At 34.6% G+C, this 26127-nt stretch overlaps 1 protein-coding gene across 10 annotated transcripts; it reads right to left on the bottom strand.

Moving 5' to 3' along the window:
• Nucleotides 1-3793: 3793 nt before the first annotated feature.
• LOC122289090 lies at nucleotides 3794-6427 on the bottom strand. 10 transcript variants are annotated; one of them, XR_006236111.1, is made up of 7 exons: nucleotides 5971-6416; nucleotides 5798-5838; nucleotides 5358-5549; nucleotides 5050-5155; nucleotides 4498-4955; nucleotides 4286-4339; nucleotides 3794-4069 (listed from the first exon to the last, which is right to left on the bottom strand). XR_006236111.1 is itself a non-coding variant. In XM_043096018.1 (7 exons), exons 3-7 carry the CDS (start codon nucleotides 5524-5526, stop codon nucleotides 3887-3889), a joined length of 432 nt encoding a protein of 143 aa, XP_042951952.1. In that variant the 5' UTR covers nucleotides 5527-5582; nucleotides 5798-5838; nucleotides 5971-6427; the 3' UTR covers nucleotides 3794-3886. The 10 variants fall into 10 exon arrangements, 5 of the variants coding, with proteins under 5 accessions (XP_042951952.1, XP_042951953.1, XP_042951949.1 ...); XM_043096018.1 differs by having other exon boundaries at nucleotides 4920-4955; nucleotides 5474-5582; nucleotides 5971-6427; XM_043096019.1 differs by having other exon boundaries at nucleotides 4920-4955; nucleotides 5474-5549; nucleotides 5971-6427.
• Between the last annotated feature and the right edge of the window lie 19700 nt (nucleotides 6428-26127).

The raw sequence follows: 26127 nt of genomic DNA, 5'->3' as shown, positions 1-26127 counted from the left end.
AGCTAAATGCCCATATATCTTTACTGGATGGACTATTTGTAGTAGTTCGAGTTTGTTATTAGGCATAAGTCAGGGACTAAAAATAAGGTAGCTGATTGTTGCATATGTTTTCAGCTAATTTTACAGGATTTGAAAGTCTCAAAATGCAGTATGCTACTGATGAGGACTTCAACAACGTATGGAGTAATCTATCTACTCATGTGCACATATCTAGTGGTCAATATTCTTTAAAAGATGGATCTCTATTTTAGGGAACACGGTTGTGCATTCCATGTTGGTCTTTCTGCTAGTTCCTAATTACAGAACTCCAGGGTGGGGGTTTAGCTGGGTATTTCAGATATGATAAAACTTTTGCTATTATTACTGATCGATACTATTGGTCTCAAATGCATAGAGTGGTTGACTGTTGTTGAATTTGCCAAATAAATAAAGGAACTAAGCAACAAGCGAGGCTCTATACACCACTCCCCACTCTGGACAAGCCATGGCAATATTAGCATGGATTTTTTTTCTTAAGTTGACTAAAATTCTTCAGCAACATGACTCAATTATGGTGGTCATGGATCATTTTTCAAAGATATTGCATTTCATTCCATGTCACAAGACTTATGATGCCTCAAAGATCGCTACATTATTCTTGCAAGAAGTAATCTGATACATTGTGTTCCAACTTCTATCGTGTCTGGCAGGGATATAAAATTTGTGAGCGATTTCTAGAAGACATTGTGGACGAAAATGGGGACAAAGCTGATCTTTTCTAGTGCATTCTATCCCCAAACAGATGGCCAATTGAGGTAACCAACATGAGTTTGGCAATTTTATTATATTGCCTCGTTGTGGATCATGTCACCAGTTGGGATATAGTACTTCCACATGCAGAATTTGGTTTCAATAATTCTATTAATAGACCAATAGGGTGCACTCCATTCAAAGTGGTTTGTGGTTTCTGACCTAGCACTCCACTCGATATCAACTCCTTACTGCTGCCACGTAGGCCAAGTGAAGCTGTACTAGATTTTTCTAGCTATATGAGGGATCTTCATGAAGAATGCAAACGACGCCTTACCTTTTATATAGATTCCTATGCAGCTTCTGCAAATGCATGATGCAAAGATAGGCAATAGGATTTCCTTCGAGAGTTTTACCAAGCTTCATGCAAGACAAGCGACCCCTTTTAAAGTCGCCAAGAAATTGGGCACCAATGCATATTTCATTGATTTGCTCTTTGATTTGGGCATTAGCTCAGTTTTTAACATAGAAGGCCTCATCGAGTTTAAGGGTGATGAAAATGAGTTTTCCACATTACCAATTCTAGAAACATCGCTGACACCAATTCTTCGTGTTCCAGAAAATACACCTCCACGAGATGAGATTGCCTCCATACTTGATCATCAATATGTTACAACTTGTCGAGGAGGATATTACAAGTTTTTAGTGCAGTGGAAGATTCGTCCAAATTTGGAATCAGTTTGGTTGCAAGCATCAGAAGTCCAGCATTTACATCCACATCTATTTGCTGCTTACACTCATAAAAAACTTGCCAGAGTCTAGTTCTTCAAGGGAGCCAGCAATTGATGCAAATCAAGAGGATGTTCCATAATTCCGTACTTACTAGAGCTGATTTGATATGCAGTGGATTTTTAGGAAGCATACTTAGTATTTCAAATTCTGTTATTTGATTGTTATCTCTTTCCGAGTTTATTACTTTCCTGGTTTGTTTTGGAGATTGTAGTCCTTGGTTGGATATTTAAAGGAGGATGAAAATAATGAAGACAATTTTTTGGCCATTTGATGCATTGAATTTTTCTGGAAAGATTCCAACTTTGCAAAGGGATTCTGTGTTTGTATTATTTTCCTCTTCTTGGCTTCGACATGAGGTTGAACGAGAAGAGTTGGCACCATGTAGTTACTTGTAAAACAAAATAAAATGGGATTAAGATCCTTTTAAGATCTTGATTTAAAATAGCATAGAGATAGAGTTTCATGACCTGCAAGAACTTGAGAATCCAAATTTTCTTTGTAGCAAATGGGTTGAAGGAGACAGAAGAAGCTTGTTGTGGAAATCACTACAACGAATTTTTCTTTTAGGGATGAACTAAATTTTGTCCCTAAAAGTAATTTTTGAGATGAAATTTAAATTTCATCTGAAAACATGGATGACTTTATAAACTCGTTTGAACTGAATCTTTTGTGATGAATTAGATCGTCTCAAAAAGTCAAAACCGTTCGAACTTAGAAAATTCTATTCGAACAAGGAATTAATGCTTGTTCAAATGGTGTATAATCTGTTTGAATAATAATCTTGGCAGGGAAGTAATTTATTTTGCTGGGGAAAGTTCAAAACTGTTTGAACTGCAATTTGTTTGCTCAAACTGGAGAGATTTCGTTTGGACAATTTCGAACACAACATTTATTCATTCAAATGCAACATAAATGCTCGAGTGGTGAATACCTTGTTTGAATTGGTGGGGATTTTTTTAAACCTGTTCGAACGGAACATAAATGCCTGAACGGTGAATACCTTGTTTGAATGCATAAACAAGCATTCGAACGGGATTGTTTAATTATAATAATACATGGTTAAAGAGGTCCCAAATATTAAAGTAATAAATATTTTTTCCATTAATTTGTTATCATTTTCAAAATATAAAAAATGTGTATATATTATATATTATGATTTATAGTGAACTAAAATATTTATGAATTCATAAATTAATTTTAACTACAAAAAAAAAGCAGATTTTCCGGCGTTGGTTATACGCCGGCAACTATAAAAAAAAATGCCGTTAATTAATTCGTGGTGTTTTTCTAACGGCGCAACCGTCCGCCGGTAATGGAGGGTCGCTATTTTCATTGTTCCGGCATTTGCGCAAACGCCGGTATTTGTAAATCTCATTAGTGGTGTTTGGATCAATTTAGCGGCATTTCATGAAACGCCACCACAATAATTAATATTAACAGCGTTTCTCGAAATGCCGCCACTTTATCGCTGTCATCCCCTGGCATATACTAGCGGCGCTACCATAAACGCCACTGCTACTACATTATCGACCCATCAGTTAAATTGGCGGCATTTATTTAAATGCCACTAATAATACGTTGGTGGCGGCACATTGAATTTTTTAACAGCGTTTATTCTACCGCCACCATTTTTTCAAATAGCGGCATTACGATAAATGCTGCTACTAGTAATTTGCCGACTCATCATATAAATTGGCGGCATTTTTTTAAATGCCACTAATAGTATCTTGGCAGCGTCACATTGAATAATTTAATGGCGTTTAACTAAATGCCGCCAATGACCTAATTTCCAGCGATTATCTAAACGCCGCCACAAGTAAATTGCCCGCTCGTCATATAATGTGGCGGCATTTCTTTAAATGCCACTAATAGTACTTTGGCAAATTTATTAACGACGTTTATCTAAACAACGCTAATTTTTAAAATAATGGCGTTAACATAAACGTCACCGCATTACGTTGTCAGCGCATCATATAAATTAACGGTGTTTATTTAAATGCCACTACTAGTACGTTGATGGCACATTGAATTTATTAACGGCGTTTATCTAAATGCCACCATGAGTTTGCTGCCACCACATTGCATAAATTAACAACGTAATGTAAACACCCCCACTAGTTCATTGTTGGCGCATTTTTTAAATTAACGGTGGTATTATAAACGCTACTACAAAAATGTTGCCAGCACATTGCATTAATTACCAACCTTTAGAACACACCAATAATATGATATACCATAATAAAATATATAATAAATAAATTAATAATAAATATGATATAATGGATCATTATTCATATAATAATAAAAAAAAAGTAACACAAATCACATTACATGAAAGCTCTTCTTCATGGATAATTATTTTACTTTACATTGTGTTTGTCGTTAGCTTTCCGACCATTTCTTTCATGGGTAGTTCTTCTACCAGACCAACCCAAAACAAGCAAATGACTACCAAGATTGATCCAATAACTCCACCAACTGGAAGGTGAGAAGGCATGACATAAGAATTTCTCAAAGTGCGCCCATCATGGATTTGGAATTTTGAATGCTGTAATATAAAAAATTGCAATGCAACCATTAATATCTACCACATGAAAAGGGTAGTTGAGGTTAAAATATTTTAGGACGGAGAAGAATTTATACTTCTCAATATTTTAATATTCCTCAAATTATGTTACAACCAAGCATAATGAACCGTACGTTTGCCGTTATATCATGTATACTATTGACTTCAAACAACTTTTTGAGATATAATTAGTCTCACCATTGTATACATCCACCAGTCCTTTGTATACGTCCGCCAGTCCTTTGAAGAATCCTGTTTTGACAACCAAAACAAACCAATATATATATAAAATTAGAAATCGAAGAATTTTAAAAAAGATAGAAATAGTCGAGATCACGTACAAGATCTCGACTACTACTTGAAAGTGTTGCATATTTTTCAAGCATGCATTCTTCTGCGTACGTACATACCATTATCACATTAAATTTTATTCACGTCATCGAGGTAGCAATTGTTGGGTCCCTCGCATTGACAAGAAACATGTAGCCAATTAAACTTAAAACCGCATAACAATTCGTTTCGAATCTCTTCGCAGGAAGCAGTTTTTGGATATATTGACGGCCTTCCCTCGATATTAGGGATATTTGCTCTATTCGACAAGATTCCTCCACCTGCCCTGGATATGGAGGTCTATCTAGATATTTAACATATCTATGCATATCATGGGAAGACGATGAAGAGTTGGAAGAATATACTTCGGTCTTAAAGCAATAAGTTGAATCGTTCCAATAAAAGGATGTATTCACTTGCTTTTCACAGCTCAAGAAAACCATAGTAATTAGTAACGGGAAATATGGTGAGTAAAAAAATGGATGCAACCAGCTTAAATTACCAGGGATAGAAGCCGAGAAATGATCTCTCTGAATACCTGAGAAATGACAAGTAATATTTTTAGAAGCAAGCACCCTCATTTCAGGCCCCTGACACATTTATTTTACATGAAACATAACATTAATCATTACCTGATAGACTCCGAGTGTACAAGACTTAAAACCAGCTGGACAATATTCAAAGTAATATTTCCATGTCCTTATAAATTTTTCATCAAAGCCAAGAGCTACGATTTTGCTGCAAATTAAAGGAATTAACATTAGCTCCTCAGCATCAAAATACAACAATGTCGTCTAGTTAAGTAGCTTAGTTCTTATCATTTTCAGTTTTACAACCAACGTAAAAGAAACATTATTTTCCCCATAATATTTTCAGTCATAATAACAATATCAAGTTGTAATTTCTTTTATTCGAAGTATGACATGAATAACAATATTACATGATGGGTTGTCGCAGTTTGGTGGATCCTCCATTAATCGAAAAGGGATGTGAGTACTGCTACAGGGAAGCTCAGAACGGATACAAAGGTTTAAATTAAAATAATGCAGATGCTACCCATTAATAACTATCGTAGACTCTGTTTCTTGCTCTGTGTCTGTGTTTTCCATTTCCAGCACTCCTTCTCAAAAAGCTGATTAAATGAGAGACCAAATCTGTAAGCATGCTGGAAAGAAAGCCCAAATCTATCAAGATTGAAAGCATAGGTAGAAGATAAAAACACATGCAGGGGAGAGGAATCTGAAAATTTAAGGAGAGGGGTGAACCTACGAACGTGAACTTGAAGATGATACCACCCAATTCTCCAAAAGAAAATCACAGCAGTGAAAAATAGAGAGAAATTAAAATCTGTTGGAATCAGGATGAGATGGGAAATCTTACCTTCATACGATGATGGCTTCAACAGCCACCCGTTCCCTCGACTTACATGAATTTTCGAATAAAACACGCATCAAAATAACCAAATAAACTCAAATATACAGCTAAGAAAGATGTGTTACTTTTAGAGAGAGAGAGAGAGAGAGAGAGAGAGAGGGCAAAAGATCATTCAGCACCTTGCAATTTGGTGAGAAAGCAAGCGCTATAGTCATCAACTCCACCATCACTTCTCGTCACCGGCCACCAAGTCCTCCAACAACGAACAGAACAACTTATTCATGAGATCGCTTAAAAAAATAAAATAATGCATTTGGGAGAACAAATTAAAGATGGCCTAAACATGGACTCGCGACCTAGGTTTCCTATGATGGAGACCGAAATTAAAGGTCATGAGTAATTTCCACGGAATTAAGGAGATCCAAGAAAGGCATCGACATTCGGTCGCCAAGGTAGATGAATCAAGAAAAATGTTTGAGATCCAAGAAACGGAGAATAAAGCTAGAAACTACATGAAATCTGGAACTGTGCGAAGGAGAAACTACATGAGGCGCTAATTGGCAGCGTACAAGAGGCGCTAATTGCATAAAAGAGGGAACTTTGAATTTTCTGAAATTTTGAGGCAACGTATGAGGCGCCAACTTAACTTTTAACTAGTTTTTGTTTTGATAACAATATTTTAAGAGAAATCTGAATATTCGTGCATGTATATCTTAATGTAAAATTACCTTTTCTCCACCTCTATTTTCTAATTTCTTGATTATTTTTAACTCTTTCAATATTCCAATCCTATTTATAATTGAAACGTTAATATAATATTTTTTCATATTATATATAATTATATTATATAATATATATATAATAATATATTATTATATATTATATATAAGATAATGTTATTATAATGTTATGTTAATATTAAAAATATATATAATAATGTTATTATAATCTTAAACATGAATATTTAATTGAGCATATGCTTTAAATATATACATTAACTACAAATCATTTCCAATAACACAATTATATATACCCAGAGACTCCATAAAAATATTAACTTATTTGTTCAACACACAGAAATACCTCAATAAAATAAATTAGAGTCTCCATAAAGACTAAGAAATATCCATTAGTCAAAATATCAAAATAATATAATAAATCTACCAAATAGGACTCTCTAATAAATACTTGTACCCTTTGGCACTTACTCCTCTATGGTCATCAAACCTTGCTAACATCTCTTACTCTTGAAAATAATGAGGAATACAGTTGATGTGAATCATTTATCGAATGATGAACTACAGAAGAGGCACGAAGACCAATTTTGTAATTGGTTCCAAGACTATGTATGGATTATACCCTATTCAATATTGTATCACAATATTAATTTATTATGCCTTTGTAGCTAGTTTCTGTCATTTATATCAATGCTAATAATCCAACCTTTCAGGTAATGAAAATGGATGACAATGGAAGAAGCAAATTGGGCCATAAAGTCGTAATGCATTCTAAAGGTCTCATGCAAGTTGCCAAAGAATTTAAACGAATTGTCATCAATGGCACAAAATATCGCACTAGGAATCACGAAAATGGGAAGAAAACTCAGAATTGTGGTGTTAGTGTGTGTATTGATCAAGATGGCCCTGTTTGGTATGGCCAATTAACACGCATAATTGAGGTTATGTATTATGATGGGTCCCGATATGTGTTATTCAAATGTAATTGGGCAGACGTTGCTCGGGGTAGAGGTTTCAAAGAGGATGAGTTTGGCTTTACTATTGTAAATTTTTCTCATCTAGTACACACTGGTAGTCAGATAACTGATGATCCATTTGTTTTATCTTCCCAAGTATCTCAAGTATATTATGTGGCAGATGAAAGATGCCCAAATTGGGTCGTCGTCGTTAAGACAAAACCAAGAGACGTGTATGACACTGGTGAAAAGGAAGTGACTGATGACGATGAGGATGAATATTTAGTCAATGAATATTGTATTAACACTTCTAATGATGAAGCTATTGAACCTGGTATTGACGATGTTGTGTGGACGCGAAATGACATAGATGGAATGACAATCGAAACTCGCTAATAGTGTTGAGGTTTCATTTATATTTCTATAGGCTTGTTTACATCAATTTTCTTTTATATAGGCCTGTTTAGTGGTACTGTTTTTGCTATAGCGTTTTGTTGGTATTTGGGTTTTTTTAATTTTGTTCTATATTTTGTAAAATCCAAGTACTTTGATTGTTACTATGGTATTCATCCGCCACGAGTGAGGGTTTATTAATAAATTTGGGTAGGGGTCACTAATGGACATGTGACTACCCTCTCTTTAATTTTTTTTAAAAAAACATGATATCTCTTATCACATAAATCTATCTCATATCGTGCTCAAAATATTATTATTTCTATTGATTTATATATATGCAATTTTTTATGTCATTTTTTTATAGGTACAATGGGTCCAAAAAAGAAGGCAAAGACTACCATACCACACTTGCGAAGACAATCTACAAGACTACAAGCTGTCCATAGTGAGACACAATCTGATAGGGTGGCCCATTCATTATCCTCTATCGATGAGCCACTCCTTTCCGTTAATAGGATGGTGGAGTCATCACCTTCTATAGATTGTCCTTCACAACCATCATTATCTTCACAACAAGAGACCCAACCTTCTACATATAGCCAAATGGGAGGACAACTATCCACACATATGGAGATGAGCAAAGAGATCGAGCCATGCACATCTGTACCAATAGCACCTAGTTCAGAAACAGAAAATGTCGACTCGTGTTCCAACATTGGAGATCGCTTTGTCATCGTCGTAGGTATGTTTTTGTTTTTCTTACTTATTATTTATTTAATTATGAATGAAGATTTACAAAATACTAACAATGTAACTAAATCCATTTTTGCAGATAGTAATGGTGATCGAATAAAGAGACCATTGCACTCGATTCCTGACATTTGGCATCTTCCAGAAGGGGAGCGAATTGAAATAGAGCTCAATCTTCTTGGTCAACCTATAAAAAAGCAAGACTCAAAGGTGGTAAGGTTTGGTGGTCTGATAGCGAGAAGTAATAAGTTGGTTCCAATAATTTACAAAGATTGGAGGTCGGTGCCTAAAACCGTGAAGGAGGAAGCATGGGGTCTTATAAATGTATGTTTTTTTTTATAAAATCATATTAAAACATTATTATTAATTAATAGGTATATTTTGAAAGTTGTTTTTAGAAAGCTACTCACACACTTGTGTAAATTTATTTTGATTGTAGGGCAAGTTTAAAGTTCCTGATGACAAATTGGATGTATTCAAAAAATGGATACTAAAGGACTTGGGGAAGAAATGGAAAGACTACAAGCATGAGCTGAAGAAGAAGTTACTTAATGAAAAGGACACATCTGCAGCACAAGTTGTGGCAAGGGCAAGTCCCGATATGGTAGACTTAGAGCAACTGGCAGAGTTGGCCAATCTTTGGTTCGATCCAGAATATATGGTAACAATGCGCATATTTTTGTTATGGATTTATAAAGTCAACCAACTAGTTATTTTCATAATTCTCATAATCTTTGTGATGTTGTAGTTAAAATGTAATAAAAATAAGGAGTGTCGTAAGAAGCAGGTGATTGTTCACAACGGAGGATCGAAAAGTTTAGCAAGATATGCCCATGATGTGGTATTTATTTAATTAATATTTATTTATTATTGAATATTTGTTAATTCTTTGTTTTCAATATATATGTTTAATCTAAAATATTGAAAGCAGAAAAAATCAACTGGGGCATTGCCAAGTCGAGCCCAGTTGTTTGTCAAGACCCATAAGAAAAAGGATGGCACACACTACAATGATGAAACGAGAAAGAAAGTGGTATGTTTATTTTCAAATTTATTACTTTTTAATTTTAATGGATTTATAAGATGGAGAATAATGTATATTTTTTATTGTCTATTACAGGTTGAGATGGAGGAACTTTTAACACAGGACACAAATCCTATAGAAATGGGGTCTGGAGGAACCATGACTTGGAAATCAGATGATATTTATTTGAAAGTTATGGGCCTAGAACGGCCTGGACGTGTGCGTGGTTTGGGGTTTGGGCCAACCCCTACAAGGCAAACTTGTCAACATTCACTACCAACTTCAAACCAAGAAGATGGTATATCAAAGGAAGAGTTTGATAAAATGAGGAACGAATTAAATGCATTGCGGAACTTAGTAAACACATTCATGCATGCGCAGGTGAGCACTCTACATATGTTTAGTTGATATCAGTCAACCTTATTTTGAAATTTTTGGCCACTCATTTGAATTTATATTCAAGCTTCAGGACAAAATCAAAATGAGAATGAAAAGGAAGAGAAAGATGAAGAAGAGGAAAATGCTGAAGAGGAAGATGAAGAAGAGGAAGAGAACGATGAGGACAATGATTGAGGGTTAGGATTATAAGTTAGACTATAATTGAGACTATATTTATGGTATTTGTCATATATCGACGTTTGCTCTGTTTAATGGTATTTGCAACTTTCCTTAATTAAGACTAAATTTATGGTTATGACATATATTGATGTTTGCTCTGTTTTTCTAAGTTGGAATTAGGACGGATTATAAAAGGATAAGTGCTGGATTATGCATTAGTTTTACTACTCTTTTTGGAAGTTGTGAATCTTAGTATGATGTTTAACATATTTTGTCATAAAGTTTGCAAACGCCACATTCCTTTTTAAAAAATTAGAATAAATACGAGATCCATATTAAAAGATTAAATTTTTAATAATAGACTATTTTTTTCAAAATGAATATTGTACGACACTTGCACAATTTTTAAAAGGAATGCATAATACTTACATTACTGTATTATACGTTACTTATTAAATATTAAAGGAAAGAAATTAAACGGCGTCATATTAACATCTTGACGCGCGAACTATCTTCTTTAGTTCTATTTAACCTCCCTCCCTCCAGAACTGGAATGCAATATATGGCATTTACAAAAAATCTGGATATCCGGGTTACAAACCGCACAAGTATGGCATCCTAGAAATTTAACTAAGATTTTGTGGGTATTTTCGTATCATTTAAATATGTTTTTTTTATTATTTATTTTAGTATCAATAAATTTATAATAGCTTTCATCGCTGACACTATATATTATTACCGGAGTCACAATAAATATTTCGGCGCATTTATCAATTATTGGCGTTTCATTGATCAATTTTCAGCATTTGGTAAACGCCGCCAATACTATATAATTATTACCTACGTAACAATATAAACGCCGAAAAACTACTTATTTACTAGCGTAAAATTAATCAATGGCCGACATTTGTTCAAACGAAATAAACACCAAAACACTCAATACTTTATCGGCGTAAACTCTATCAATTGTCGGCGTTTTGTGAAATGCTACTGATGCTATATATTATTACCGGCGGTATATTAAAGACATCGGCAAACACGGTTAATATAACGGCGTATAATTAATAAAGTATTGGCGTTTGTGTAAACGCCACCAAAAATATATATTATTACTGGCGTAACAATCTAAATGCCGGGAAATTACTAATTTCCCGGCGCATAATTGCTATCTTGGCAGCGATTTTATAAATGCCGCTAAACCTATACATTATTATTGGCGTAAAAATTTAAACGCCAGAAATCTCAATAATTTACCGGTATATCTACCGGCGCATAAACAAACGCCGCGGATATAAACGCCGCCAATTTTGCTTTTTTTTGTAGTTAATTAATTTATGTAATTAATTTAGAATATTTTAGTGATTTCTTTTATGTTAAATAAGTTTTTTAGTTAAAGAAATATTACTTTAAAGATAGTGTCATTTTTTATATTATCATGAATGGTAAGTATAATAAAAAAAAAACGTAATTAACAATAAAGAGACTAACAAATACTAAAAATAAAAACTATACATTAATTACATCCCAACACTCTAATGTTGGATATAACATAAAAAAGTAAAATAATAACTAAAACTATCTATTTGCTAAATAAATCAAAATCCTCTTATAAGGTAGTTATGCATCCATCCATCTCCTTAAGTTTCTCCATGATGAGTTCAATGAACTCCTGCTCCTGGTATTGCCGCTGTAGGAATATCAAGGAACTCAACAATAATGCAAGGGGAGAAAGTAATACTCATTCCCCAGACCACTAAGGTGTAGCATAGAGCATCAACATCATGCTTTCGCATTACACGATAAAACTCACCAACCATCTATGGATATGCAGTCCCCTTCTGCTAACAAATCAGTGTCCATCCCTAGTCGGTAATGATTGAGCGTATGCTTCGTCTCTCTCATACAAAATCACGAAAGTCATCCAGAATGATCTCATGCTCAACAAGTATAGGCCTCACCTTCTAAGCATGAGCTGCTCCGCTACTTTGACTAGTCTGATCTCTCCCACATTTTATTCTGCTGGTTGCTATTAGTATATTGTTGATCCTATAACTACAAGGAAAGTAAGAATATAATTAAAATAATTGTGTAATTATATTATTGAAGAATTATACTATATTGAACTGAATTGAAATAACTCGTTCGAACAAAACATATTTTGTTTGAACTAATCATCTGTAATGTAACTTCATAGTTCAAACTACGAAAATCTTTGCTCAAATGGAATGTCCTGTTCATTTGAATAGGGAATATCCACATTTGAACACAAGAATTTGTTTTCGAATGATCATGTTTTGGTAGTTCGAACGCGTGATAAATGTTCGAACGAAAATAAAGAGGTTTGGCAACTCCCCATTCAAACAGATTCGAATGGTAGTTGGCTAATAGGAATATGCTGTCAAATGACCAATTAATCCATTCGAACGCATTTAATTTGTTCGAACGGAAATATATCTATCTGGCAACTGCAAGTTTTAACTACTTAGAATCCGTTCGAATGGGAATAGGCCAATAGCCATGGCTGAGTTAAATCAGTGTCGAATGTAAAAACCAAGGATTCTTAAGAATTCTTGATTTTAATCAGTAGAAATGATTGAGTGAAACCCTATCATTTCTACCGATTTAAGCCATGTGAGTTGGTAGGAAAACACCAAAATGGCATCAGATTGATTCAAAATCTGACCCTCTCAAACCCAACCATATTTTTCAAAAAAATAACAATACATAAGGAGAAAGGACCATACCTCTTAGAAGTGAGAAAGTTGGCTTGCTAAAGCGGAGTTCGTGGCAAAGTTGGTGGCTACAAAGGGCAGAGCGACAGAGTAGTTTGAACTTTTGTTGAACATAAATGGCATGATATTTGGATTGCTTTCAAATGGTACACTAATCTGTTCGAATGGTAGTCGTTTGAATTTATCCCATTCTAAATGGTACAATTAGCTGTTTGAACTTTTATTATATGCATAAACTTTGTTCGAACTGATAGGATTTAAGTTCGATCGGTTACTATACTAATATATAATAATACTAATATTACAAATTACAAAAGTAAAAAAATGATAGTAATATTACTAATATAATACTAATATAATTGATATTAATATATTAATACCTATATTAGTATATAAATATATATACTATTACTTACTCTATAAGTTTATAGTATATTAGGATTATTTGATGAATTTATATAGTAATACTTATATTTCTTATATAGTGATACGTGGCATATTATAATACTTATATTATAATATAGTGATACTTCGCATATTATAATACTTAGTATATTATAAGTATAGGTATACTATTAGTTATAATATACTTATGCTATTACTTATATAAGTATAATTAACAATGATACTTAGTATTATACTATTAGTTATAATATACTTATACTATTACTTATAATATACTATTATAACCATATAGTATTATTATATTAGTATATATACTAGATAAGTAATTATATAGTATATATACTTTTAATATATACTAATAAAAATATATATGATATACTAGAATAAATATATACACTAATATAATGCTATAATTTGTATATTCAAACTGACATGCTACTCGTTTGAACAGAATAAATGCCCGATCGAACTATAAACTTCATGCATCTGACTTTGTTCAAACAGATTTATCTTGTAGAATGTGTTTGGAGGGAAACTTTGTACCAAATAATCAAAATATTCACTCATTCAAATGTGAAATTCCCCATTCGACCGCTCTAGTGGAATACGGTTACGAAACTATTCATGTCTTTACTTCTCTTCATTTAAAGAAAACGCTGGGAAATATTCTTAGTTTTTCGTTTGAACAAAAATCTTACCCATTCTTACGGTAAAAGTTGAATTAAAGCGAGGCAAAATTACGCGGCTTTTTGAAATTTAGGCTTTCGAATTGGTAAATTACTTGTTCGAATGGTACTTCACAGATTGGTAAACCTCTTGAGAGAGTCGAGAGGTTTAGAAGAAGTTTTGGTTGTTTTCTAGTTGAAGTAGACATTTTTTTTTAATTTATTCATTTTTTTTGTTTTTCAAGTTTAGATATTTTGTTTTATTGAATTTGATTTAGGTTTTTTCTTATAATGTTTTATGCATACGTAGGTATTGTGGATTTATATTTGTTATTGGATTGCACAAATTTGAGGTAAGATTTCTAATTTTTAGTAAGTGTTGATTTGTAGTAATTTGATAATTTATTGGTGATTGTTAGTTAGTTTTGGTAATGTATTGGTGATTTGTAATGTGATTTGGAAATGTATTTGTCATTTTTAATGTGATTTGATAAGATGATTAGGTGAAGATAGGTATTGGGGAATTTTAGTATGATTTTGGTATTTGTTTTTTAAAAATTGGTATTTGATGAATGTTGTTGGTATTTGTATTTAATGAAGTTGGTATTTACTGTAATATTGTTAATGTTGTTAGTATGTTATGGTAATTTGGGATGCTTAATATTGTGATGATAATATTGTTAGTGATAGTGTTAATTATATTCTTTGTTTGTGAAATAATTTGGTTATTAGATATCTAAATTAAAATAATGTATTTGATTTTTGCATAATTCACAACTTAAAATTATATGAATTATTTCCATAAAATACCAAATTAGAATATAAATAATTAACTTACCTTGCCAAGCACGCACAATTATTTGCATAAAATGTCCTAATCAACAAATCAATTGAAATTTCATAACATATTCAAGAAAATAATACTAGAGGGATAGGTGTAATTTGCCAAGCTTTTAAAATAAATCAAATCAAAAAATCAATATAATATAATTTAATTTGGAAAGTTATTAAAATACAAATAAAATACCCTAAATAAATATTTGGGTATTTCCATAAAATACCAAAATGAAAATAAACTAATTGAACAAATCAATTACCTAGATTCAAATAAACAAAAAAAAAAAAATCCGTTACTTTTTTTTTTTTTTTTTTTTATGGAAATATGCTTCATAGCATTCATTCATAATCGAAGTTACAGCTGTGACATATAGTCAACTAACGCAACTGCTCAGGAGCTTCCCTGTCAAAAAATTTCTTTGTGACGGCCCTTGTCTAAACTTCTACACCCTCTCTCCTGACAGCAGTTAAGAGAGAAATCACTCTGTCAAAACAGAGCTAAAACACCTTTCTTCCGAAGAAGAGAGGTACATCCACTCTCCACCATCCCTAGGAGGAGGAGTACAACCACACTCTCTCCTCCTAAAAAGGAAGAGTACCAACACCTACCACCCCCAAAAGAGGAATAGGACAAACACCCACCTTCCTCAAAAAGGAGGAGTGAGACTCTAACCTATTTATATTATTAATAAAATTAAAAACAGACTAACTAAACCAAATACATAAATAAACGAAAAAGGGCTGCAAAGCAAAAAGGCCCAAACCCAAAGGCCCGGCGTGTAAGCTCATGGGGCCTGACCCATTAGGGTTTCATCATCACTCTGCTGCCGCCGCCCATCATCCTCTGCAACTTCCCCGCCCGTTTCTCGCCCAGCCTCACAGAGCTCCCATCAAAAGAAGGTTTTGAGGACAGCCCACGCCGCATCCTCCATGCCGCACCTGAAGAAATCTCCGCTCAGTCGCGCCCTGGCGATGCCTCCCCCACGTTCCATCAGCTCCAACAGCCTCCCCAACGGCCCCCTTTACCCCTCAAACAGCCTCCCTAGCGGCCCCCTGCACCCCACAAATAGCCCATACCGCCTCTGCTAAAACCTGAGAAACAGAGCAAACCGTCCGCAAGAGCCACCGCCGGCCACTCACCCCAGAAAACTGAGGCCAAACCACTAACCTCCGGATCCTCTCTACCAGGTCAGCCCACATTTCTGCACCGCTTTACTTCGCCAAAAAAAACGACCGGAGGGAGGAGCACTGGGGTGAGCCGAGGGCAAGGCCTTGGCGTAAGAGCCACGGCGATACAGCGCCCTCCACCGAGAGGTTTCCAAAAACCAACAACCCGAAACAAGAGATTTAAAGCAAAAACGAAAAAAAACTAAGAGAACAGCCACTAAAAAGTAGGAAACGGAAAACGGAGGGGGGAAGAGAAGGGAGGATGGAGCCGAAGCCTCGGTTCCCCCTCTCCTCCCCCCCCCCCCCCCCCCCCCGCCCGGCGGGAACTGGTTCAGAAGGCTGGGTTTCTAGAGAGAAGACAGAGGCTCTCTCTCTAGAAACGGTATAACTAGATTCAAATATCAATTACCTCTAATTAAAATACCCAAAATCAGAATAAACTAACTAAACAAAAAAATTACTTCTAAATTAAACACCCAAGTAATATAAAATTAATAGAATAAAATATTCAAATAAATAATATTAAAAGGATAGGTGTAATTTATCTAATCTATTAAAGTTTCCATAAAATAGCCAAGATTAGCCAAAATGTTTGTGCATTTCCATAAAGGACCAAAATTAGTTCTATAAAATTTCCAAATCAAGTACCTCTAAATAAGATACCAAAATAAAGTAATATTAGTTCCATAAAAATATTCAAATAAATATTTAAGTACCTCTATTTAAAATACCCAAATCAAGCACCTCTCCATAAAAATCATTTACCTCTAAATAAAATACCCAAATCAAGTACCTCTCCATAAAATATATTAGTTCCATATATTAGTTAGGACTTGAATGTCAATATTATTTTTATATGCAATTGAACCTTAGATCTGTTCGAGAATTGTGGCCAAATATTATCTTAAAGAATGTTTGGGTACAACTCTTGAATTGTCTAAAGTGGATAGTTTGGGATTCTATCATCTATATGACAGATATATTCAGTCTAAACTCTTGTATTAGTGTTACAAATTTCAGTTCAGTATTTCCTAACATTCTTTGGGTGTGTGGTCCGTAAGATACTCGGTCCATGGATAGGGTCAAGGACTTAGTGTGACTAGCATACTCGAATAATTGTAGGGAAATGCTGCCGAATTTTCAACTAATATGATAGTTTTGGACTGAGTATATATGCGATATAGATGATAGTCTCTCAAATGGGATAGGACCAATTACCTTATGAAAATACAAGTATTGAATATGAAAAAGGGCTGATAGTGTTTATCCATGAATTAGGTTTTTTTGAGAGACGATCGTCGAGTAACAAAATTATAATGAGAAGAGTTGGATGTTGTTGGAAGATAGACTTGGTCGAGACTGTAAGAAGTATACAAGGGGTGAATTTTTTTTATAGAATTTACTCGCAGAAGTGTTGATAATCGAGGATTTATAAGATGTTCATGCAAAAAGTGCAAAAAACCATAGTTTTTATAACTTTATGATTGTGGAGGACCATTTATTCATAAATGGAATAGACCCTAAATACTCACCTTAGGTCTTATATGGCAAAACATTTCCTAAAGGAGTTAGATTTGGCAATCAATGCAATCAGATGGAGGAAGGTAATGAGATCGACATGGACAACATAAATGTGAATTTTTTGGATGATAGTAATAATAATGGAGAGGATATGATTGAGATGTTAGGGGATCTTGACACAGGCATATTTAGGATGAGGGATGGAGAAATAAAATCTACACAATCATTTAAGGGAAATGAAACTTTGGAAGACTGTGGGAAGATGCACAAAGAGAATTGTACTAGGGGTGCACTCGTCATAGCAAGTTGTCATTCATGATGAGGCTGCTCTATATTAAATTTATTTGTTGTATTTTTGCAAAGGCCATCGACATGCTACTAAAATTATTTAAAAAGGCTCTCCCACAGGATAACGTAGTACCTCGTAATTTTTAAGAAGTGAAGAAATTGAAGCGAGGGCTAAGATTTGATTGTAATATCATCCACGCATGTAAGAATGATTGTGTTCTCTTCTAAAAGCAATATAAAAAATTTGATCCATGTCCAGTGTATCATGAGTCAAAATGGACATCAGATAAGCATAATGTACCCCATAGTGTTATGACATTTCCCGTTGATTCCTTGGCTTCAAAGATTGTTTACTTCCTAGATGAATGTGAAAGATATGACTTGGCATCACACAGAAAAACTCCAAAATGATCAATTCCTCTTACATCTTACAGATTTCTTACAATAGAAGAAATTTGATAATGAGTATCCATGGTTTGCTGAAGAACCTCACAATGTAGCCCTTGGTTTAGCAATGTATGGTTTTTATCCATTTAGCAAAATGAGCACTTCTCATAGTACTTGGCCTGTCATATTAATGCCCTACAATTTGCCACCACGGAAGTGTATGAAGGATCCTTATTTTAGGATGACTCTACTGATAATGATGGTAGAGTTGAAAGAGTTGTGGGAATAGGGTGTCAATACATATGATGCAGCCTTGTTGCGGAGTTCAAGATGCATGATGCAGTACTATGGACAATAAATAATTTTTCAACATTGGGAACTTGTCTGGGTGGAACACAAAAGGTAAAATGACTTGTCCTATTTGTAATAAAGATACACAGTCTTAGTGGTTAACAAATGGACAAAAATTATGTTTCATGCCACTGTGTTGATATTTACCTCATGATCATAGATAGTGTTCAGATAGAGTGATTTTTTATAGAAGGGTTGATCGCAGGTCATCACCGCTAGAGTACTCTTAGGGTGATATTTTCACACAATTAGAAGATGTTCCAAAAAATAGATTTGGGAAGGATGCAAGAGCTCAAAAGAGTAAACGACAAGTAGTGGAATTGAATTGGACAAAAAAAGTATTTTCTTTGAGTTGCTATACTGGTCAACCTTGACACTACGCCACAATCTAAACGTTACTCACATTGAAAAAAAAAATATGTAAGAATATTTTGGCCACTCTGATGTCAATAGAAGGGAAGACAATAAATAGACCTAACTCTCCTAAAGATTTAAAGAAGTTGGAGATAAAACCGGAGTTGCATTTACAAGGTAATGGGTCATCAGTCTTTATACCCCTCGGATGGTATACACTGTCAAATGATGAGAGAAAGAAATTCTATAACTGGTTCATGACAATCAAATTACCCGATGGTTATGCCTCGAACATGTCAAGATATGTTCAAACTCATGATTGCAAGATAAATAATTTTAAAAGTCATGACTGTCATGTATTTCTGCAGCGTCTGTTGCCAGTTGGTGTGCGTTGAAAGCTTACTCAAGATGTTCGTACAACTCTCACAAAATTAGGGAGATTTTTCAGGGATATTTGTAGTAGAACATTGAAAGTTGATGCATTATAAAAAATGAAAGCTGACATCGCAGTAATATTGTGTAAATTCTTATTTGATGTAATGGTTCATTTGGCTATGCACCTATCTCATGAGGTTTTAGTTGCTTGCCCAGTTTAATATAGATGGATGTATCCTATTAAACGGTTTTTGGGAAAACTTAAGCGATCTATAGGGAATAAGGATTTTCTAGAAGGTTCGATTGCAGAATTATACATTGATAATGAATGATATACATTTTGTTCAATGTATTTCGGTGGGATTGATACTAAATTTATTAAACAGGATTGAAATTACAACTTGATAACTTGATACAAATTAATAATTAACATGAACATGCGCAGTGAACATTTACAACTATATCGCATGGGTGGTGTAAGTAACGTAGAAAAGAAGCATGAAGAAGAATTCACCTCGTGGTTTGAACATAAGGTGTTATTCAAAAATTAAATTTAATGGTATCTACGAACTTCATACCCCTACACTATACCTTTTTCTATTGATATTTGATATTACTAAAATATTTATTGATTTAGGTTCTATCGAAATATGCAGAAAATTCTAGTGAAATATCATCAAATATGTAGGGTCATAGTTGAAGGAAGCCATGTGATGATAATATTGACTTCTATGGAGTTGCAGAAGATATCATAGCATTAAAGTACGTGGGTGATATATGGTCTGGTTGTTTAAATGTACTTGGTGGGATATCTCAAGTCCTAGGTTGGGAATGCGTAACGATGAATATTTTGTCAGCTTGAATATATCTCGCAGATGGTATGAGGACGATCCTTTCGTTCTTACTTGCTAAGCGAATCAAGTTTTTTATCAAGATGATTCGGAGTACGGAAACCCATTCTAAGTGGTGGAGAAATTTACACCAAGAAATGTATATGATTACAGTCTAGAGGCAGATGAACCACATGAAGAATTTGATAGTCCAACAAATGAAGAAGCATATCAAGAAAATGAATCAGGAATCAATCTATTTGTTGATCTAAGCCAATATGACATGGTCCCATTGCGTAGATAAGATGTTGAACCATAAGTAATTGAGGATGAAATGTTGGAAGAACATGAATCAACTGAAGTGTCTATTGAGGATGAGGATGACTGGTCCAGCAAAACTGATAACCCTTTTTCCCCACATTCTTCTGCTTTAAATAGTGAATTAATTCATAGGCAACCAGAATATTATCACTGATTAATTGACCAGGGACAAATGCACTTTATGTCTCAGAGATGATCTCAGGTAGAACCCTTTTTAAACAATTTGCAATAACCTTTGACACCAGTTTATATAGGGCATTACATAGACTTATAGGTCTATAATCCACCATGCAAGCAAGATCTTTTCTTTTTGGTGTCAAAGTGATGAATAAGTGATTTAAAGCAGTTGGAAACTCACCAGTATTTAGGACCATAAGGACTGCCTTTGTAATTGAACTCCCGACCACATTCCAATATTCTTGGTAGAAAAGGTGTGCCTTTGAATGATGCATCTCCTTTAGAGTAGCACTAACCTCCTATAAACCATGGCCAAATTTTCTTTCATTGTCGGGGTGACTCTACTCAAGAAATCCATATTACCCCTCTTAGAAGAGGCAGTAAAAATATTCTCAAAATATTCCTTGACCAAAGCATCGTGGTCATCTCCCTCTTGCCAAATGTCTGACTCATCCTTTAGTCTCAATATTAGGTTCTTCTTTCTTCTATGGGAGGCTTTTCTGTAAAAAAACTCTTGTATTATGGTCCCCCTCTTTGAGCTAAAGAGCATTTGAACGTTGTCTCCACATCACCTCTTCCTTCTCTAACCACTTATTCACTTCTTCTTGAGCTTCATCATGCCTTCCATTATTCTCATATGCAAGGTTTTGATATGGTAGATGCTTCAATGTCTATTTAGCCCTTTCCAACTGCTTGTAAACATTTCCAAACTTCACTTGATTCCATGCTGTTAACTTTTCACTGCACTTAGAAATCAACCCCATGACATTATGAAAACCATGGTTGACATAACCCCTCCTCTAGGTATCTACAACAATGTCATCACACCCCTTCTCACCAACCCAAATAGCCTCGAATCTAAATAACTTTTCCTTCCACTTCTCCCTCACTCTTACTTCTGTTTCAAGCCATTGGTAGTGGTCTGAATATGCTACCACCCAATGTGTTACGCTGGCCTGTGGAAATAAATCTTCCTACTAAGAAGTAGCCAAAAATCTGTCCAAACATTCAATAATAGTACCACCTTCCCCCTTCCTATTACACCAAGTAAATTGTGGACCACTAAATCCCATATCCTTCAAAGCATAGTTCATAAGTACATTTATGAAATCTATTAGTTGCCTTTCAGGTCTCAGCCTTCCCCCTTTTTTTTTCTCATATTGATATAAAAGCTCATTAAAATCCCCAAAAACTAACCATGCTACCCCCTTTCTCCTAGCACAGGACCACATTACCTCCCAAGTTTCATGCCTACAATTTGTTTCTGGATGCCCATACACCCCCGTGACAAACCATGTCCCCTCCATCCCTGTAGTGCAAGCATCAATATGCAATTTTGAATATTTCAACACAGTCAAGTTTACATCCCCCGACCATAATATGGCAATACCCCCACTCCTACCCACACAATGAACCATAAGGCAATTAGGAAAACCCAACAAATACTTACATTTCTCAAACTCACAAACATGCAATCTGGTCTCCTATAGAAACAAGACATTGGGCTCTTTTTTCTTCACTCAATCGTGAAGAACTCGAATGCCCCGTGGGTTCCAAAGCCCACGAGCATTCCAGCTGAGAAGATTCATGGCTCCCGGTGGAGCTGAGAGTCATCCACCACTGATACCAAATCAGTTGACAAACTGTCATCTTCTTCTTGAGTACAATGCCATGAAACTAACCTCTTAGATGCTCTCCTCTGATCTTCATCCCCCCTCTCTCAACTCCCTTCATCGTTTCAACATAGAAGCAATCTTCAACGGTTTGATTTGAGAGCTAGCTGTTACTAACTTGCGAGAGTCTCCTCCATTTCCTACCCATAGAGACATTAGGCTTCAAAAGCCTCTTGTGCCCCATACTCACTTGGTTAGCCTCCACCACATCTAGTCCAACAAAAGAAGCATCCCCATCTCGTGCACTTCCAAGACCCATAGTAGAGTCCATTTGTACAACCTTAATTTCAGGCCCACCTAATTTAGCCTCCCTAAGCCCCTTTTTAGTCCTCATATACATAATCTCATAAACTGAAGTTTGAAATTCATGTCCTACATTACTCCCACTTTTTCTCCTTGCAACATTCCCATAATCTTCGTAGTTTCCTCCACTTCATTAGGCAGTTAGTTATCTGATTGGATAAACTTCGAAGATAGCCTCCTCTGAATTTACGCGTTGAGGATCTTTTGTGGATTTATCACCCATCACTGCCAAACTAGCCGACTATCTATTTTCCTTCACCGGGGCACCCATTGGAGCAGAAGGCTCCGGTCCCATTTGCTAATCACGCCAAGAACCTCCTCTGCCCCTGAAATGAGCAACTCTCATCCACTAACCATGCGAAAATCCATCCTAAAACTTGTTTGGATTCATTTTCCATAGCATACAATCTTTGTGACTCTAGCCTAGGCGACCACAATAGTAAAATAGGTTTGGTAAATGTTCATAGGAGAAACGTATCCAAACATACTCCCCCTTTCCTAGATTGAGCTTCTTGCCTCTCAACAGAGGTTTTGTGATATCCAGTTTTATCCTCATTCACTTGAACTCCCACCATTCCATCTCCCCCTCATCTAAGTCCACCTCTATCACTTCACCCACTGCATCCTCGATTAGCTTTCCCACGTATTCATTATGAGCTATAAATGGTAGATCATGAAGTCGGACCCAAAAGTAAGCCTCTGTAATATGGATTTGGTGAACCTATTGACATCCCTCAACCTCTATCATCAACACCAGATGTTTATCAAACCAACAAGGCCCATCTCAAATCACTCTCTCTTTGTCCCAAATATCCTCAAACTCTATCAACATGAAAATAGAATTGAGATCTTGGAATTTAACACTTTTTATAGGCCTCCACACATTCCTCATCGTTGCTTTAAAAGCCTCCTTGTTATAGTGCCAATCCATCAACAACTTAACATTAATTAAACATCGAGCCCCTCGAATAACAACATCATCCAACCTTCCGACATCCACCAGAATTTCTTCCTTCTCCTTCTCTGTTAGAGATAGCTTCCTATAAAGGCAATCCAGATCTTCCTCCATCGTACTTATGTTCCACTCGCAAAGTATTTCCTCTTTGATTCTACTTGTAAAAGATCTTAAGAAAACTCTGTACTAGGACAGGATGAGAAGACTCTATGTAGGAGTAAAACCGTGGAGAGGGAAGGAAGTGGTATATATAGTAAGTATACTAATCTATATAGTATATAATAATCTATATGGATAATATCTCTATATATATTACTATATATTGTATTACTATATATTATTATATTAAAATAATACATATAGTATATATTTCTATATTACTGTATATACTAACTCTATATAATATTTTCCCACTCGATCTATATCTGGGGAAATATAATATATATAATATTTACATATAAATATACTATATATAAAAAACTCATTCCTTTTACGTTCGAAGGTTTACAACATACATTCGTACAGTATGAGAAATAACATAATGTTCAAACGTATTAGCTATAAAGTTTGAACACTGCTTGTATATATGTAGTGCCTCCAAATGTCAAACGGCATTTCCACCCACATTCAAAATTTGAACTGTCGCACTCAACCATTGAATCCGTCACACGCTATTGTTAATTGCCATCACAACCGTCATAAAAAAGGGTAGTGTCCATCTCTCTCTAATATATTGTGTTTTTTTTTTTTTTTTTAGGTGGTTTTGGTATGAACTAAAAATCCATTTTGGGCCAGATTTATAACTTGTTTTTCTTTTATCACCATTACTGGCCAATGGCCAAATGGCAACCATAGATAGTCTATACTGAGTGTATAACTCATTTATACAGTGACCATTAAAGATTAACGTCCTTTTTTATGAAATCGAAAATGACTAAGTCGATTTCTGGGTTTAAAGATCCAAACATCCCACCAGCAACATTCGAACGATCATCTGTACTCCGAACATATGTTAATTTGCATTCGAATGTACTGTTACATTCGAATGTTTATATAGTAAAATGTTTGAATGAAATGTTTTCCTAGTGGTTTGACTCCAAACGTTTGAATGCAACATTTCTATAATTTGAACGTTTAGGTATACATTTGAATTGTATACAATAAACATTTGAATGTAAGGTCTCATGGGACCTTTTCGTCCTAACATTCGAACATAGACCTGCAATAGTTCGAACATTCAATCAAATACATTCGAATGCGTTAGGAGTTAAAAGACCCTTGAAACATTACATTTGAACATTTCATGTAAATACGTTCGAATGCACTAGCATCATTATAAATTGAACGTATAACCATTTCTCATCTACCTTTAGTGACAGTTTCCTTCAACCATCATAGAAAAGGATTTGTGGTTACGATTTTAGGACTGTCACAAATTCAAACCCATAAAAAAAACTCAGTTGTAATGTAGTACTGTCCTATAGAGATCAATCGAGTGGTTGATCATCCTCCAATTTGGAAAGCTTTATTTATTTATTTTTATTCTGATGATCTTTTCGACCATATAATTAATCATGACACTAGTCCCACTCAATAATAATAATAATAAGATAGATGGTAACGCGATATCAGCAGACGTATGAGAAACCAAATAAGCATAAACGACGTTAATATACATCCGCTGAATATAGATGATGTTAAACATAGAAACACACTTGCAAATATGCATGCGCTTTGAAATTAAATACCAAACCAAACTAGCTGGTACGTACGTCCAGAGTGCGTCGCCAAACATTAACAAACATATATAGATGATACAGACTGACTTAATACATATGATCAAAGTGATCTAATGACCGGCCATCTACTCATTATTTATTAATATATTATATTATATGGAGATGGTCATATATATAGTGATCATATCATGATCTCTCTGATCATCAAGTACCCTATATATATATATATATATATGTTACTTCTTAACAGATCGCTTTTCGAGGTGACCATTCAGAGTTTTGATAATATCTTTTCCATTTCTTTCAGCTCTCCCTCTATTGTGGCCAGAGATTTGGTAATATCGATCTTGATCAGTTGTTCTATCAGAGTACTAAGCTTTTTCACAGCTGGATTAACTCCCGTAGTGGCTTCATTGGAACTGTGTGGGAAATTAATACTTCCGCCAAGCCTGGAAATACAAAGATTAAACAATGTATCATATTGTGTAGATAAAATTTCACATATCGATCGATCGAGCGAGTTGATTTTGTACAGGTGAACCCTATTGCACCTAAAAATTTCACACTGCAACGCATGCAATATTTATCACTTGGAAAATACTAACTGAATCGATATATTTGACCTATAAATTTGACCGATTGAATTTTTTATTTTATTTTTTTTTTAATTTTACTTAATGATTAAGAAAGTAAATATTAATAAATAAATAGATGTTTTTTATTTTTTAAAAATATTTAAAACTGTGTATAAAATAATTAAAATTAAAGAAGAAAAAAATTAAAAATTTTCTTTTACACTCCATCAGTTATTTCATCGATACTCCATCGGTCTTAC

The sequence above is a fragment of the Carya illinoinensis genome, chromosome 12 (assembly GCF_018687715.1).
Source record: "Carya illinoinensis cultivar Pawnee chromosome 12, C.illinoinensisPawnee_v1, whole genome shotgun sequence".
Taxonomy (NCBI): Eukaryota; Viridiplantae; Streptophyta; class Magnoliopsida; order Fagales; family Juglandaceae; genus Carya; species Carya illinoinensis.
This window is presented reverse-complemented; position numbering and strand designations above follow the sequence as displayed.